Source organism: Trichoderma reesei, assembly GCF_000167675.1.
Source record: "Trichoderma reesei QM6a unplaced genomic scaffold TRIREscaffold_11, whole genome shotgun sequence".
NCBI classification, from domain to species: Eukaryota; Fungi; Ascomycota; class Sordariomycetes; order Hypocreales; family Hypocreaceae; genus Trichoderma; species Trichoderma reesei.
Genome location: NW_006711158.1, coordinates 633,011 through 650,645, shown reverse-complemented (window position 1 = coordinate 650,645; position 17,635 = coordinate 633,011). Strand labels below are relative to the sequence as shown.

At 55.1% G+C, this 17,635-nt stretch overlaps 3 protein-coding genes across 3 annotated transcripts; 2 read left to right on the top strand and 1 right to left on the bottom strand.

The window, feature by feature from the left end:
* Positions 1-3,328: 3,328 nt before the first annotated feature.
* Positions 3,329-5,561, top strand: TRIREDRAFT_122284 (red and blue light sensing protein; the record flags this gene model as incomplete). The annotated part of the gene is made up of 3 exons (XM_006966084.1): positions 3,329-3,560; positions 3,701-3,911; positions 3,991-5,561. The coding sequence occupies exons 2-3, from the start codon at positions 3,761-3,763 to the stop codon at positions 5,559-5,561; spliced, it is 1,722 nt and encodes a 573-aa protein (XP_006966146.1). The 5' UTR covers positions 3,329-3,560; positions 3,701-3,760.
* A 4,112-nt stretch (positions 5,562-9,673) lies between these two features.
* On the top strand, positions 9,674-11,427 carry TRIREDRAFT_122283 (uncharacterized protein; the record flags this gene model as incomplete). The annotated part of the gene is made up of 1 exon (XM_006966083.1): positions 9,674-11,427. Exon 1 carries the CDS (start codon positions 10,027-10,029, stop codon positions 11,425-11,427), a length of 1,401 nt encoding a protein of 466 aa, XP_006966145.1. The 5' UTR covers positions 9,674-10,026.
* A 2,424-nt stretch (positions 11,428-13,851) lies between these two features.
* TRIREDRAFT_108227 (uncharacterized protein) lies at positions 13,852-17,169 on the bottom strand (the record flags this gene model as incomplete). The annotated part of the gene is made up of 3 exons (XM_006965948.1): positions 13,852-13,971; positions 14,032-16,464; positions 16,576-17,169. 3 exons carry the CDS (start codon positions 17,167-17,169, stop codon positions 13,852-13,854), a joined length of 3,147 nt encoding a protein of 1,048 aa, XP_006966010.1.
* Positions 17,170-17,635: the final 466 nt, after the last annotated feature.

The following is a 17,635-nucleotide window of genomic DNA, read 5'->3' as shown; positions in this document are numbered from 1 at the left end:
TCGTGGTATCACCGATTTCAACCGATTTGCCTTTTGGTTGTGCCGTGCCGCGCAGTGCATCCCCAAAAAAGGAACCCAAGAGGAAGAGCACGTCAAAGACAAAGTACCTAAATAAATGCAGCGGGTGGGCAAGTGACTTGACTTGACTTGATTGGACTGATTGCGCCCCGAGCCTTGGCGACGCTAGGAACCCCACCCGAGCAATATGGGAGGACAAGGGCGGAATGAAATGGATTTTTTGATTGAGGAAGCAAAAAAAGCTCGGGCTCGTGTGGCGCACACCCCGGCTCCGTGGCCCAGGTTCTCGTCGCCAAGGGACGCGAGGTACCAGGTGCGGTGCGGTGCGGTGCCAGGACGGGGCTGGGGTGGTGCGCGTATAGTATCTCTTGTACGGTTCCTCTCGTACTTGTGCTCTCGGTGGGCCGTGCGAAGTATGACAAGTTCTAACTGGGTACTTCAGACGGCAGCCGAGACCAACCTACCTAGGGGAAGACCAGGCTGGCTGGCTGGCTTGCTTCAATACTGCATGTAGGTAATATGTAATAGCGGCTTGCTGGGCCTTCGGACCCGAGGGAGACGTGCAAAGTTGGACTCAGCTGAGCCCAGGCAGGATCCCAGCAGAGCAGCCGGTCATGCGCCACTGCGCAATTGATGAAAACCAGCAGAAAGCCATTGACCCAGAAGGGCCGTCGTTTGAAATGAAGCCGGATGAAGCCGCCATCTAGGTACCTGGACCATCACTGAGGACGGATCACAGTGCAGCATAATCAATGTGCTGCTACAGAGAAGGGCTACCTAACGACCTGCCCACCTTCAAGGGCACCGTTCTCGAGATTCGTACCCGCGCCGACCTTGCAGACTGTGTGTGCCAGAAAGTGGACGCGCCGGAAGATGAACGGGGAGGGCTGCGAGGGGCTGCGATCCCATTCGCTGGCCCTCGTGCGCCCGAGTGCGACGTTGGCCTTGTGTGTACTGTATTTGGGCACTCTGCGCCTCATGTCAGAACGATAACGGCACGACGACGGCCATGATTGACAGCTATTATTACTGGCAAGAGAATGGCTGCTGCTGACAACTGCGAAGTAGTACCTACTTGTGCCTACCTTACTCTTAAGGCAAGGGAACTTGCGCTACCGCACAAAGACTGCAGAAGTCGACGTGTACCTGCGCTTCTGTGCTTGTGGCCGCCCTCGGTCCCCCCCTCCCCTCCCCCTCAGCCCAGTGTGACCGGCCGGTGTCTTTCTCCTCCCTTTTCTCGGCTCGCCAGCAATTGAGCGCTTCCCAGCCAGGCTCATTTGCTCCGGCCTGCACTCTGGAAACCTGCAACCACATGGCTCATGAGATCATCCAAACCAGCCATGGCCCGAGTCAGGTCCTGTCAGTTGTGACAGAACGACCCTGCGCAGCTTGTAAGACGGAGCCACTACGTATCACCTCTTGTATGCATGTACCTACCTACTGTACTGTAGCTTCTCGCACAGGACCAGCAAACACCCGACCCGACACGTCAAAACGTCGGTTGGCGAAAGGCGTAGGCGAACCGCCCGCCTGGGTTCTGGCATTCCAGTCTCCAGTCCAGTCGGTTCTGTGCCCAGCGCCTCGGTTCTCTGAACCTTGACCCGACCATTAGGTTCTCGGTACCGGGGGCGAAAGAAGTACAATTCACCACACGACAAGCTTCCAATGGCCTTCAATAAACGAGGACTCAAAAAATAGAAGAAAATAATGTACCTGGAGAAAAAAAAAAAAAGAAAGAAAGGGGGGAACCAGAGGGATTTGCGGCTAACACAAAGCCAACGCGCACGAGCACAACCACAACCACAACCACAAGCTACTGTATCCGTACATGCACCAGCGCTGTCAAAGGGGGGAGCCCAGCTGCTGGGAACCTGCCGAGCCAAAGGCAAACAAAGCTGCGCCCGACCGTCTGGAACCCGCTGGAGAGGGACATGGAGCAAAATGGCCGGAGAGAGAGAGAGAGCAGGAAAAGGGAGTCTGGAAGCCAACCGCCACGACGCCTGGAAGGGGGGAAAGACTTGTGTCGCGTCCAATTGATTCACTTGCCTGGTGCCACGACGCACGACAAGTACGTGGACAGTGCAGTTCGATAGTCGCTCAGGGCTGCAGCCTCTCGTCATGACTGCAGTTTTCCTTGTTCTTGGCTGTTTCTTTTCCTGTCGCTGCCCCCAAGTTCCACGTTCATTTGCTTCCATGTGCTGGTACCGGCTTTGTAGCGATCGTAAGGAACAATCTCACTCGGAGGGAGAGCATACCGAGGTACATACACCGTTCCGGTGGCTTCTGAGGCCCTGTGGCAGGCAGGTGTCGTCGCTACAAATCCGTACAGGGGTACATACCCATCCCACTGTCCTCACTGAGCCGGAACTGTCAGCGTGCAAAAACGCACTGTAACTGGGTCAAGCGCGCTGGAAAGATGACCTCGGGGCCAACAGCACGACCCGCGAGCTCGAGCCTTGTCCCAGCAGTACCAGCCCCCCGCGTACCTGCTGGCACCAGCACCGCCGTGCGACGCCATGAACCAGCAGCAGAAAGCACCCATGGCTGCTGTACAACCGCGACAGCTCCCCAGTCTTGACTGGACTTTTGTACCTAAGTACGTACCGCAGCACTTTCCAGTCCATGGCTGGCACCGCCCTTGACAAGTTGGGAGCTGGGGGAAGATCCTCCTCCTCCTCCTCCTCCTCCTCCTCTTCCCGAACAAACCCAACCGCCATTCTGATCCTAGCCGCTTCTCCTCTTCCGCCATTCGCACGCACCCCCTCGCCAATCACCCCCTCCCCCCTCCCATGCTCGCTCAAACGACGATAGAAAAGGCGCCGTGAGAAAAAAGAGGAGCCCTGGCTGCAATCAGTCCACACCCCCCTTCGCGCTTCGGCCACGGCTTACCTTGCCTTATTCGACGGGCGATGTCCTGGGACATGCCAGGCTCCCTCAGCTGCGACCCGCTCCCCTTGGAACCAAATTCCCGGGGCTCTTCCTCACACACACACCAGGCAAGCAGAAAAAAGAGGGCCGCGGAGTGGCTCCAGCAAGGTGCCAGGCCAGCCGGACGCCAGCCCAGACAAGCCCAGCAGCCAGGGCCGGGGTCGGGCCAGGCCAGGCCAGGACCAGAAGCTGGTCGGGGCTAGGCAAGGCAAGGCAAGGCAAGGCAAGCCGCCCGGGTCTGGGTCTGGGTCCCCTCTTACTATCTCCACGGTCGCACATCCACCCAGCCCAGATCTTCCCTTTCGTTCCCTCCCGCTGGTCTGGTTCTACCTCTGGTTCCTCTCCTTTGCAACCCGCTTCTCCTCGACACAAGACAGCGACACGAGCGACACCACGCTCAAGCGAAACGACTCAAAACCCGGGCTTTGACAGTCGAGTTGGACGAAACGGCCTTTGTCACTCGTGATATACATGACCGCTCCGTTGTCGACTTTCCGCGTCCACCATCTGCCTCTGCTCGCCGTCTGGCCTGGCTTCAGCACCGGGCTCTGTTCGCCTTGACGGCTTTCCCTGCCGCAGAGTGTCTCGAATCTTGGACGCTTTTCAGTTGAGACGTGAGTAGGCTATCCTCTTCTCAGATTGAGCCGGCGATGTCTGTTTGGCTTCTCGCTGCTCTGTCACTGCCGTCTCCCCCCCTTCTGCCAATATGCATTACATCCAGATGGAACCATAGCGTTGACTGGAGTCCAAGCAGTCTCAACCCTCGATACCCTTCACACAACCTTATCGAACGCCTTGAAACAAACGCGGCATCATGGCGACGCCTTCCTCCGTGGCCTCGTCCAGCTCGCGGGACCAGGTCCAGCGCATCCATCGCGTGACGAGAGAGAACCGTCACCTTTGGTACCAGTTGACGGTTCTACAGCAGCCGGAGCGAGCCCGTGCATGCGGTTCAGGCATGAAAGGTGTGTTGGCCACTCGACGGAACCAAGTGAACAGGCGATGGCGCGTTGCAGGCCCCCCCCTTTGCTGACCCTCTCACAGCGAACAGTGACCGACGACCAGTTGATCCGCCGCCTGTTGTCGAGCTCCGTATCATCGAAGGTCCTTCTGTCGAGGAGGGCAAGGACATTACTTTCGACTACAATGCCAACTTCTTTCTTTATGCCAGTCTGGAGCAGGCTCGCACGATTGCTCACGGCCGCGTCCAAAACGGCGCCACCAACAATCCTCCCATCCTGACTGGTGTTCCTGCATCGGGCATGGCATACCTCGACCGGCCAACCGAGGCTGGATATTTCATCTTCCCCGACCTGTCCGTCCGACACGAAGGCTACTTCCGCCTGTCCTTTAGCTTGTACGAGACGACCAAGGAGCCCAAGGACTTTGACCTAGAGCCGGCCGATTCCGACCTTCCCCCTGGGGTGGACTGGAGGATGGAGATCAAGACGCAGCCTTTCAACGTCTTCAGCGCCAAGAAGTTCCCTGGACTCATGGAGAGTACCTCGCTCAGCAAGACCGTTGCCGACCAGGGCTGCCGAGTTCGAATCCGCCGCGACGTTCGCATGAGGAAGCGCGACGGCAAGGGCAGCGGCTTTGACCGACGCGGTGAGGAGGAGTACTCTCGCCGCCGAACCGTGACGCCAGCTCCCGCCGAGGATCCCAACCTGCGAGCCAGATCCGTCAGCAACGCGAGCGAGCACCGCGGGCCGTACATGCCGCAGGAGCCGCCACGGCGACCATCCGCTGCCGAGAGCTACCATGCCCCTCCCCCACTGCCTCCTCCGCCGCCTTCGTCGTACGACGCTCCTCCGCCTGCCGCTCGTCCCGGACATCTGGGCTTTGGCGGCGATCACAACATGCCGCCGCAATATGGCGCACCCGCCGCTCGGCCATACGGCCACCCGCAGAGCGCACCGATACCTCCTGCGACACCCACCGGACCCTACCCGACATCGTCCGCGGCGCCGTCTCCGTATGCCAAGCAGGATCATCATCATCAGCAGCAGTACAGCTACAACTCCCGCCCTCCGGCGCCCAGTGCTTCCCCAGCGCCGCCGATGAAGCACGCCATGTACGACAACCGGCCATCCGAGCCTTATGTGCCTCACTCCTCGCCTTCCGTATATGCGTCGACCGAGAGGCGACCTTCTTATGCCAACTACTCTGCTCCTGCGCCCTATTCTACTCCCGCCTCCCAGCCGACCTACTCTACTCCCGCCTCCCAGCCGACCTACTCTACTCCCGCCTCTCAGCCGACCTACTCGGCTCCCCCGCCAGCGCCATACTCGGCTCCGGCGCCTCCTCCTCCTAGGCCGTCGATGTCTCAGTCGTCTCTGGCGCCGCTCAAGATTGCGTCCCTGGTGTCTCCCCTGCCGCCCATTGAGGCTCAGACCGAGCCTCTTCCTCCGCCTCCTATGCTGTCGACCGGTGGCAAGAGAAAACATGACCACGTCTTCTCCCAGAACCACAAGCCGCTGTACAACGGCCAGCGCCAGCTTGACGCGCACTATGGCCACGGATATCGCGGGCTCACCCCCGAGCCCGACCAGGGCCTATACTCTCGTGCGGACGGTCAAATCGGCGTTGTCACCTTCAACCAATACCAGGTGTAAGGCCATTGGACGAGTGTTTGTTTGACTCGGACCCTTGGGTGACACGGATTCACTGGAGTATATTATCTGCATTTTTTGATGTGTGATAGATTTCTCATGGGCGTTTTGGGACCAGTACCCTTGTTCAAAATACCTCTTTTGTTTTCTGTTGGAAGAGGGAAATACGAAGGGAACTTTTGCGGGTATTAACGGAGTTTGGGAACACATGACAATAGTTTGAGGGAAATTTCTTTCATTCATCTTTCTCTTTTCCTTATCCTTTCTTTGTCTGTTAAAGTGAGATGGTTCAACGGAACACAGCGACTTCATTCCAACTCTCCCCTTTGCATCTCATTCTTCTGTTGTCTTGCCATTTTTCGATATCTTTTATCCGTGGGCACCCTTTATGCGTGGAATGCTAATGAGAGGGACCTGGGATATGGGGAGTTTTCTTTCTCTTGCCTTTTTTTTTTCTTCCTGAAAGCTTTGGGGTACTATTCTACCTACCTTTTATGTGTCAAAAGCCGGGCGGCTACACTCATTCTCTGAAGTCATTTGATTTTGAACATCTACCTCTACGGTTCCGTCGACGTTGCTTATTCTGATATATTACTTGAAGGATATAATTCATGGAAGCTACTGGAGTTCTTACAAATTGTGATCTGAACAAGAGCTATCGTGGAGTCATTCCTGACGGCGTTGAAGTATCCGTGAAGTGCCATGTGGTAACGTGAAAAGAATGTGACGTCTCAATTGGACGAAGGGTCAATGGATGGAGATGTTGTATCGGGAGATGATGAAAGTGGCCGTACAGAGGATGGCCTCTTGAGGTAATCTTGAGGAGTTGAACGGTGTTCTACAGGAGCGGCGACACGCCTTACAAAAGGAACCAGCTCGCTCGGCTGAGCTTGATCAATGCTCGGGTTAACAGGACGTTTATGGGAAGCGGCCGAGCTGCATGTTGTAAATGCGTACATGCCTTTTTCTTTTGCGCAGAGAGCCAACGTCGCTATCATCACTTACGACTGACCTGCGTGAAGAGGAAGAAGGGAATGAATGCCCTTAAGCAGGTCCTGACCTGACCTGGCCCAGCCTGGCCTGGTTTCTCTTCGCAATGGAGAGGTTTTTTTGTCGGGTGAGAATGATATTCTACGTGGGTAACTTGGTTGGTACAAGACTTTGTTTTTCTTTTCTTTTTTGCCTTTGCACTTTGGGTTTGTCTACATGTAAGGGTCATCCATGAGTCTCGATAGGTAGGTAAGGTTTGGTTTTAAGATGGAACCTGCTGGGTGAAGAGGTGTTGTTATGCTTGCCTGGCAGGTGCTTACTTTGGCAGCTTGATGGTTGTTTTGAACAAGGTTGTCCGTTTAGACTCTGCAAGTGGTCACGGCAGGGCGTTCTCCTTCTTCCTTTCTTCCTTTCTTATTTCTCCTTCTTTTCTTGTCCTTCCATTTGGTTTTTATAGTCGCTTTAAGCATTCCAGGTTTTTTGCCCTGAAATAAATGGCATCAGAGCTTATAGAGCTGTCTGAAGGAGTAGAACCCTCCCCCTGGCTGCTCGATACTGAGGTGCTCGTGACCCCGTTCTCTTTGGATCGCTATTACTTGAAGAGGAGAGAAAAAAAAGAAGAAGTTCATAGAGGAGAAGAGAAAACTGAGCAATCAAGAGCAACGATTTCTCTCGTGAGGTACGAGTAATGTTCGACCGTTGGAAAGAAAGAGAAAAAAAGCAAGAGGCTGGTGAAAAGATTCCCGATGCCGCGGCTGGGTCTGTTAGGACCCGTTGTGTGTGCGCTCGTGGTTGTCAAAATAACGGGTTGTCGGTCAACTCCGAGTCAGTGCGACTGGGTTCAGGTAAGGGACGTAAACTACTGTACGCGCTTTAATTGCCTGCTGCGATCCGCGCGGACAGGTGCATATATGGATGGGATACTATGGGGTCTGGAGTCCGGAGGAGGTGCATGATGGACGGGGGGGGGGGCGATGGTTTTGATGCAGATGTAGATGTCAGATGGTATTACAGGAGGATTAACGTCTACTAGTTGTTGGACATACTATCGTGAGATTAATTAGGTGAGGATGAGATGAGATGAGATGGGGATGGAGAGATGTGAGGGACATTTTGGCCGTGACATTTGCTCGAGTTTGGGGTTGAGTCCTGTTTCAGGGGAGCACAGCCGCTTCAGGTGAGGTCGGGGGGAATGGCGGTGGCCTTGGGATCCGTTGGAGACGGTTTTTCTCGTTGCTTTTTTCTCTTTTTTTTTCCAAGCCTCTCCATTTTCTCTCCTCTCTTTCTCTCTCTCTCTCTCTCACCCTCCCTCTCTCTCGAACTTACCAAGACAATAATCTCAAGTTGGTGCTTCATTCTTACGAGCGATTTTTGTTTCATTGCACAGGCTGGCTAGCCAATTGAATCGCACCGAGACTCTCATAGGAGACACCAAAGCACGAGGCAAGATGCCAAGCATAGAAGAGAGCTCTATATCCCTCTTTTGCTGCTCTTGCCTGCTGCAGTCTGCGAGTCCTAGCGCTCTTGTCTTTCTCGTCGGTTCAGGATTTACACAAGAATGGAGAGCCGGTGGTACGCTCTGCTGGTGAATGAGAAAAAGGAAGCATTTGTCCGGAAAAAGACAGATACATAGCAGTATCAACACCCTCGCTTTTCGGGGGGGGCTGGTGAGGGAGCTGTTCGGACTGATTGTGGTAGTATTACTAGGCCCGGACCAGGAGCCCATGTTGCAATCTCGACGGCGCAGAGCGCTTAAGCTGTGCCGCTGGTCCTGTGATGAGTCGTGGCGCTGGTGGTGTCGTTGTTGCTGTCGATGCTGCTGCTGTTCGTGTCGGTTGCTGTGTCGTGACTGTTGTTGTTGTTGTTGTTTCGCTCTGTTTGATGGTCGTGTCCGGAACTGGATTCCTTTATAAACGAGCGCTTCTCCCGCCATTCATCGTCCTGGATGCAAGCTGCACGACTGTGACAGCTCAGCACCTCTCATCTGCTCCTTCAATCCTCTCTCGCCATGTCATGTCATACGAGTACACGCCGTCCCGCCACCAGTATATCCGAGTACGAGACCGACAAGCAGCACCGCAAAGGGGAGGCTACGAACTTGGCCAATCCGTGCCACAGCTCCCCCCCCCCCCAAACCCCTGCCGCCATCCGACCACTTCTCCCCCATCATCCCTGTCGCGATACCCTTGGCCGGCCGGGATCATCGGCGCCGCTGTGAAGCTCTTAAGCAGGGACTTTGCGAACCCGCAGGCCGTTGCCATGGGCGACGCTCACGTGTGGCCGGGGGAGGCGGCAAACGTGCAGGGGTGCAGGTGGTCGAATGGGGGGGGGGGAGCCACCCAAGCCTCCCTCAATGCCGCCCATAAGAACAAAACGAGCTGCGCCTGTTCTGTGTTCTGGCTCTCGGTTGGACCCCCCCCCCTCTCCCCTTTAGGCGTGACATCTGACCTGCGGTTGTGCTGCGAGCCTGCAGGCAGCTAAGAGGTTATTCGGGGCCGGTTGCGCGAGCCCACGAAGAAGAAGAAGAAGAAGTTGTTGTTGCTGCTGCTGCTGATGCCTCTTGGTGGTGCTTCTTTTTGCTGCAGGAAGAGAGAGAAAGCAAGACACGCGGGCGAGACAGACGGAAGAAAAAGCGGCCAGGCAAGACAACAAGGTACAGCATTGCTGACACCAGATCGGACGTAAGTTGCACCCCGACAGCACAAAAGAGAAACAATAAGCCCAATCAGATGCTCTCTCGTCTCTCCCTTTCCCGCTGTTTCTCCTCCTTGTTTTTCTTCCAATCAAAAGAGCAATGTCATCTCAGCGAGACTGTCGAATCGGAAATCGTTGGCTAAAATCTCTCTTCTGCTTCGACCGGCTCCAGCCTACGATCCCTCAATTAAACTCCTAAAGAAGATCGCGGAGAACGACAACGCGGACGAGATTCCATTCCAATTCTTGCCCTTGGACCAAGATCGACGTCAGCACAGAGAACCAACAGCTGCGAGTACATAACAAGCAGAGCCGGCAATCAGGCAATCACGCAGCAGAAACATTCCGGTCGCAAGGGCGCTTGGAGCTTGGGAGCCGTTTGGGCCGTGGTCCGTGTTTTAGGAGTGTTTTGTTTACGGGCCGTTTGTTTTGCGACACGGCAAAAGACAGGAGAGAGAGAGAGAGGCGAAGCAAAAAGGCGCTGGTGGCACGAAGCACAGCGGCGGGCGGAGTCGACGACAACTCAGCTCGAGAGACAAAGGCGATTCTTCTTTCCTTTGACCCGATGGGAATGGACGCGTCTTGACACCGACACCCATCGCTTTCATCGTCTTTCATCCCATCCCCAACGCATCGGCAGAGCCATCGTCAGCGGGCATCACGCCGTGGGCCAATCAGGCCGTCATCGAGCCCTTCAGCCAACGAAGCTGACGATTCTGCCCCCTTTTCTGCACCCCCTCTTCCTCTTCTTCATCGACTCCCTGCGAACGCACGCCTGCTCGCCATGGGCCCTCCTAAGAAAAAGGGCCTCAGGCCCAAGCAGAGCCGCAGCCGCTTCCACGAGGGCTCCATGAACGACCGCGTCTCGGCCGTGCCGCCGCCCCATTTCCTCGGGCCCGACGAGATCGAGGCGCTCGAGCGGCCGCTGGACGCCGAGCTCGAGCAGCACCAGTACAACCTGCGGAGCTCCCGCCGATCCCAGGACACCCAGCGCCATCTCCAGCTGTACATGTCCCGGCAGGCCCCCAGCATCGCACCCAGCATTGCCCCAAGCGTCGCGCCGAGTGTCGCGCCCAGCGTGGCCCCGAGCACTGCCACGTCACCCAAGAAGGGCGTCTTTGGCCAGGTGTGGGAGGGCGTTCGAGGGCGCTTCAAGCTGAAGAAGGATGCCCCATCAGCATCGCCGGAGCAGAAGAAGCACGAGACTCCTTCGACGCCTTCACCAAAGAAGCCTGCGCCGGGTGCCTTCGACGACAGGCCCACTAGGGAAGAGGCCTTGGCGAGCTACCATCTGCTGGTCGAGTCGGGCTTCTTCACCTCTCACGCCATCCAGTCCACGCGGCAGCCTCCTCCGCCGGGCTACACGCGGCAACGGCCAGCTACCAGCCACCAGGCGCTCCCTACATCTGCGTCAACGACGACACCGTCACCCCAGCCGGCGCCTACCCACGCCCCCCCTTCTCTGCCTCCGCCGCCAAAGTGGCCTCTCAACACGACGCCCAAGACGCCCAGGAGCACCAGGAGCAACAGGACGTCTCTATCCATCATGACGCCTGCCAGCGGCGACTCGAGAGGCACCAAGCGGACCGCAAACGAGAACCAGCCGTCGTCCCCCGAGATCCAGATCCACCAGGACGAAAGGCCCAAACCAATCCGGACCAGGGAATCTCGCACCAAGATCCGTAGAACGGCTTCTCGCGACTTTAACATTCCCATCCTTCGCACTACTGGATCCCGGCGGAAGCTCTCGACCGGCCGCACAAAGGCTCGGAAGAACCCGAGCAGCACCAGCCTGCCGCCCGTGGTCATCCACCACTATCACAGCCACAGCACGTCGAGCCGCGACTCCAAGCATAGCAGACGGTCCTCCCACCTGCTGTGCGCTACCTCGCCCTCTTCATCTGCGGCCTCGTCCCCTCGCGCGTCCCTCGACTCTACGGCGTCCTGCCGAGACAGCGGCGAGAGCGTCTACAGCGTTCGTGCCATCGGCTCGGGCTCCAAGAGCTCCCGGCTGCTACGATCCAGAAAGACTGCTCCCGCTGCTACTTCTGCCGCTGCCGCGGAGGCCCTCAAGGTGGTTCCCAACGCCAACCGGGGAATCCCCAGCGTCCCCTCTATTCCCGCCAAGTATACTTTCGGAGAAGATCGAGAGAATGGCCAGCCCTGGCGGGGGCTGAGACGGTGATGGAGTTTGTCGACTTGTTTTCCGCATAATGACTGTTTTATATGGCGCATTTCGGCGATTTCGGATCCATCATTTTTTTCTCCATCAAAAAGCATTCTCGGGTCGAGCCTGATTCGGATTTTTTAACGAATTTTCTTTTTCTCTTATGACGAGATATGAAATGATTTTGTCGCAACCCCCCTTTATTTTCTCATATACCCCATCCGTTCGGAGGGCCATCATCACAGATTACACAGAAAACCACACACGATGAAAAGAACACAAAAAAAAAAAAAAACAATTGGAAGATTACGCACCCGCAAAAACAAAACACCAAAAAAAAAAGGCACACCTCAATCACCAACCCGATGTAATGATTTCTCCCCCCTTGGGGTTTCTTGCTTCCCAGTAGCAAGGCTTCCCCGTTTTCCCAATTACCCTTCGTTGTTAACATGGGACATTGCGTTTTCTTGGTCTTATGCAAAGCAAACGTTTTTGTTGCTTGTTACGTTATGTGTCATGACAAAAGGAACAATATATGAAACCCCCACAAGCTCTCTCACGTATATACGACTTTGACGACATGTTTTCTGTGCAAGGATGAAGGGACAAGCGAGCGAGGTGGATCAGAAGCGGAAATACCGACAAACTACAGAAAACAAAAAGGAAAGAAAGAAAGACGAAGGAAGAAAGGGAAACAAAAGGAACGCCGAAAGGAAGGACAGGGGAGAGGGGGGAAAAGGAGATGGGGAGAAGAAAGGGAAGAGCTTCTTTTTCTTCTTCTTCATATGAGTCGAGTCTTGTGCCCGGATTGGTTATGATGACGATCTACAAACCGCAAGGGCCATATCGGATCGGACCTCCTTTATTTCCTTTTCAACCTGGTCCCCTCTTTTTGTTCTCGTTTACCATTTTTTTTCTCGTCTTCAGGGGAGGGTGAGATTCCACCCCCGGCCTTTTTGTTGTTTGTTCATGGCTAATGTCATGGATGTCGATGTTCTCGCGGAAAGAGGAAGCTGGCTTGGCTCGTCTTTTCTTTTTTGACATTTTGCTTTTTGGAATCTTTTTTCAGTGTCTTTTGCCAGCAGGAGAGAGAGAGAGGGTCTTGTATTGTTTTTTTTTTTTCCCCTTTTATTCTTTTTTCTTTTTCCCTACCTTTTCTACATTCGCTCACATGCTCGGTTTCCCCGTCTTCTTCTTCTTAGTCCTTTTCATCTCCCTTGTCTCTTTCGAACTGTTACTTCAGACGGACCATGTATCATGGCGTAAAGACCATGAACGTCCTAGAAATAGAGTTCAAGAGGGGAGAGTAGGGGAGATGAGGAGGCGGGATCGAGGAGGGGGGGAACCTTGATGATGATGATATCATGAAGTTTGAGGGGAGGAGGGAGGGAGGCGAGTTGACGGATGAGGAGTGTATTAATAGGTAGTTTATATAGTTCATTTCTTTTCACGAATGACAAGACATTACATCAATATCTCCATCTTGTGCTTGTGGCATGGCTGACGAGTGACTAATACACTGTATCTTTTCTCTCCTGTTACTCTTTAATTGAGTATCGTGGACAGCAAGTCATTCGGTTGGCATTCGTCATCAGCCAAAAAAAGAAAGAAAAAGAAAGAAAAGAAAAGTTGAGAACATCGAATCCTATTAGTACTAGTTTTCTACCTTGTTGCGTCTGTAAAGCTTCCCTATCCAAGAACTACCCTTCTAAACTAAACAAAGAAAAAAAAAAAGGAAAAAGAAACAACACCCATTAAGAAATAAAGAAAAAAAAAAAAAAAAAAACCACACAGCCAAATCTCTTGTTGGTCTGGTGTGAGAGAGGGCCCCCCGACAAAACACCAAACTATACTACCTAGTAGGTTCAAATAAAAAGGAAGGAATCAAGAGGTATAAGTTCGTTTGTCGAAAGAGGGGAGAAACAAAAAAAAAAGAAAAAAAGGAGGAAACTGCGCACCAAGGGAGAAAGAAGCAACAAGGAAGAAAAAGAACACCATCAAGAAGAAGTAGAAAGAAGAAGAAGAAGAGAAAGAGAAAAAGAATCAAGATACTGTACCGCTGATACCAAGTACTGCTGCTGTACCGGAAGACCACCAAAAACTCCCTTCAAGAGAAAAAAAATGATCGTAGAACATACCCATTATCCTGCTTCCGAACAAACATTGCAGCCCAGATTCCACCAGCCTTTCCATCCCAGCCATTCGCATTGGAGAGAAAAAAAAAAAAAAACAAGAACACAGCCCCTCTTCCCACTCCGAACCCCCAACAGACCAGCAAGTCGTCCCTTGGTGACGGTGGTCGTTTAATTTTCTTTTTGTGGTTGAATACAGGTCATTGTAAAAGAAGACAACATCGGGTATAGAGGCGCAGAAAGCCAGCGTAATAAGGGTACAAGCGTCGTCTACTTCGTCCCGAACATTTCATTGCCGGATCGACGTCGTTTATTCGAGCATGCGGAGCAAGACGTGGATCAGAGCTCGAATAGAGGCAAAGATGAATGGGAAGAGTGACGGGCAATAGCTGTAGAGCAGCGCGCAAACCATCACCAAGAGAAGAGGGATCTGACAAGGGTTAGCTACTGTAATTGAATCACAAAAGGGGCCAAAAACACCGCGACTCACCCAGATGAAGAAGAGGTTTCGGTCGTTACTAAGCTTCTTCAGCTTCTGTTCCCGAGCCCGCAAAAAGTTCTCTTGCTGCTCCTTGGTGATGGCATGCTTGCGTCCAATCTCCAGGATCGCGGGCGGCTGGATGACGGCGCTGCTGCTGCTTTCGCCGGCCGAGGCCTTGGCCGCATTGGTTGTCGTCGCATGCTCTTCGTAACTGACCGTGGCCTTGGTAACGGACGGCTCCTGTTCATCAGTTCGGACGCGGCGCCTCTTCTCGTCGGCCTCTACCTCAGCAGCCGCTCGGGCCACGGACAAAACAGACTTGGCATCCAGGTCCTCTACCTGAGCCTCCTTTGCCGGATAGATTTCGTTATAAGCAGGAGGAGCCACCGCGCTGTTCATGTACGATGAGAGGTCCCACCAGCGCGAGTCCGCCTTACTGCCATCATCGCTTGAGTCCGCCTTGCTACCATCATCGCTCGAGCTGTCCGCACCCTTCCCGCTCGGCGAAGCCGACATCATCTCTTGAACCTTTCGCATGAGCGGTGCGGGTTGCGGGATGTAGGCATTGAAAATGGGCAAGCTGGCCAGATTCACGTTCAGGAATGAATAAGGAGAGCGCGCCGGGCTTTCGTTTCCGTCGCTGAACTTGTATGTATAAGTCGTCTGCTGTCTGCCCATATGGGATTGGAGCGGAGCCTGCATGCCGCGTGGCGGCTGAGCTCCTGGCAGCAGTCTCAGAGTCAGAGGCACCGGGCCGCCAACTGTGGATGGCGGAACCAGGCACACCAACGACGCCTCACTCCAGAATGTGGTCGTCGTGGCCTTATTGTCGCCGAACCATACCTCGAGTCCCTGGAAAAAGGAGGCGCCAAGCACCGTGACTTCTGTTCCGCCGCTGAGCTCGCCCTCGGGCGGAATGACTTTGTGGATGATGGGTGGTGACGACCTGGATACAGGGGGGGTAGCAGGGGCGAGACCCATTGCGAAATGGTTGGCTTGAGCCATTTGGTTATGCGGCACCATGTTGCCCATGTTGTCGCCATTGGGCAGAGAGCCTCTAGTCGGGCTCAGGGAACCACCCGACTGAGGAGATACTGGCGTGGAATAGAGCATGGCCGAGTCTTCTCTGCTCTTGGGGCGACTAAGTGGTGGTGCGAGCCAATCCGGCATGTCATGGGCAATGGTGTTGAGAGCGTTGGGGCCGGTCGGCACCTGTACATGAGGGGTCATGGCGCCCATGTGGCCCTGCGACTGTTGGAAAGAATGCATGTTGGGCGAGAAGACGGGGCTGACCGCGGGAGTGAGCTGCGCCGAACCGCCCTGGAAGGGCAGGCGTGCTGGAGGAGCCTGGTGGTTCGTGGTCAAGGCCTGCGATTCCGCTGCTGCCGATGATGGCCGGTCGCTCATCGCGTTGTGTGTGCTCGATGAGCCCGATGAGCTTGCTGAGCTCGCCTTTCTCCTCTTAGCCGGGCCCTGAGGCTCGAGTTCCGGAGCGTCGTCCACCGCTGAAGGCGAAGTGGTCTTGTGGTCATCTGTGATCATGATGGAGCCAGACATGGCCTGTGCAACGACGTTGTTCTTCCAATCCTTGAAGGTGAAGATCACCCTGAAGCCCGTCTTCTCCTTTTGATGACGGCAGTAGCACGCGAGTCGCATAGGCACCACGACTTGCATGGCCGTGGGGCATTGTCGGAAGAGTTCCGCTTGCGCCGGCTTATCGGAGCCCTTCTCCTTCTGCGCGGTCGGCGGTCGCCAATCACTCATCTCGAAGGTGTTGAAGATGATGATGCGGTGCGACTCATCCAAGTACCAAAGCTCCTCTTGATCGGACCTCTCGTGCTCCTTCTTCCTGTTGGCTCGCTTGCGCTCTCTCTCCATGCATTTCGGGCAAATGCGAACTTGACAGCCATTTTGAGTCTCGTGCTCAACTTCTTCCGGGGTGGGAAGGTATCTGTGATCGACCTCGGCAGCTCTCTGCAAGGCCCTCTGCCTCAGCTCCGGCTGCTCCATAGGGGTCGTGCATACTAAGCTGACATAGAGCTCCAGCGTATCGGGAGATGGGGTCGGAGGAGGCCTCAACCTGTGCTTGGGCTTGGAGATGGTATGAGGAGGCAGATGCAGCTTCGTGACGCCCAAGGGCAGGTGAGACATGGTTATGGTAACCATCATTTGCGTCTCAACGCGAGACTTGAGGGCAGACTGCTGAATATTCACGCCATACTCGCCGAGGTAGGTGAAGGCGGGGAAATCGAGAGTGGGCATTTGTGGTATGCCCTCGGTATGCTGAGAAGGGCTCTGCTGCAGTTGCCCAAGCTGTCCCCACTGAGGCGACTGAAACGAAGGGGTGGCTACTGGCGATGGCTCTGCCGTCTGGAGAGCTGAGGCGGGCGGTTCTGGAGCCGCCACTCGTTTTTGGCCTCTTGGGCTCGTCATGTCCGGCGGCTGGGATGAATGTTAGCTGGCGTCCTTCCTGGTCTCCCGAGTATGAAGAATGCCCAGGCTTCTCCAAGCCGCGAGATGCGCAAGACAAGACGAAAAGAAAAGTCGACGTACCGTAATGACCTGCTGAACTAACTCTTCTGGTCGAGCCACCTCCATATTTGCCTGCCTATAGTTCTGAAAGGCAAGAGTAATACCAGACGGGTCGGCTGGAGGGATTGAAAAGACGAAGGGCTGGCTGGTCGCGGCCTCGTCACTGCTGCCAAACGCAAACATATCGCCTCCATCGGGGGCCCCGAGAAAAGTCGACGACTGGCCGGCGAGCGTAAATGGGGAGACCGAGGCCTCGGCGGTCCGAAAGGCGGCCATGAGATCAAGATGGCCATTCGCGTTCAGGGAAACGGTGTCGGCTGCTGCAACGGGCGCCTTGGGAGACGCGGTGCCCGAGTCGAAGTCCTCATCGAAAAGCGAGCCGCTGGTCGAACCCTCAAAGGGCCCCGTCGGGACAATCGGCGGCGCGTCCCATATGTTCTTAAATTGCTCGGTGCCGAACCCGCTAACGTACTGTTGGAGGTCGTCGGGGTTATAGTATTCTCCCGAGGCGGCGATGAAGGACTCGGGCACTTCCTGAGCCTCGTCTCGGGGGATTGACGACGATCTCGCAATCAGCGGATCGCCCGCTCCAGACCGGAACGGAGTCGACGCCATAAAGGGCGGCGGGCGGTGATTTCTTCTCTGTGCGCGTCTGCCTTGGCTCACCAGCGGGCGGGAGAGAACAGGGTGGGAGGATGCGGGTGGTTGTCGTCGGGCGGGCTGTTGATTTCGACTCAGATTTTGTGCGTTTCTTCCCTTTTGTGTCAGCGGTGGGAAGTCGCTGATAAGCCGGTCGAGATAACGGACGTTGGGCTTGAAGTGTGGGGAGTGTCTTAGGAGACGACGACGATGTGCGTGTGTGTCTGGAGTAGTATGTATGCCGCCTGTGGTAAGTGGTGGTTTATCTGCTGTTATGTGGGAGGACGGAGTCGACGAGGAAAAAAAGGGTCCGCCTGGTCTTGGGGAGGGGGGACGGCCAGCCTGCGCGGATTGGCTGCGCGACGATGCAATGCAATCACGCAAGTGCGAGTTGTCCCAGATGGCCTGAACCTCCTATGATTGCATCTTTTCCGAGCAGCGC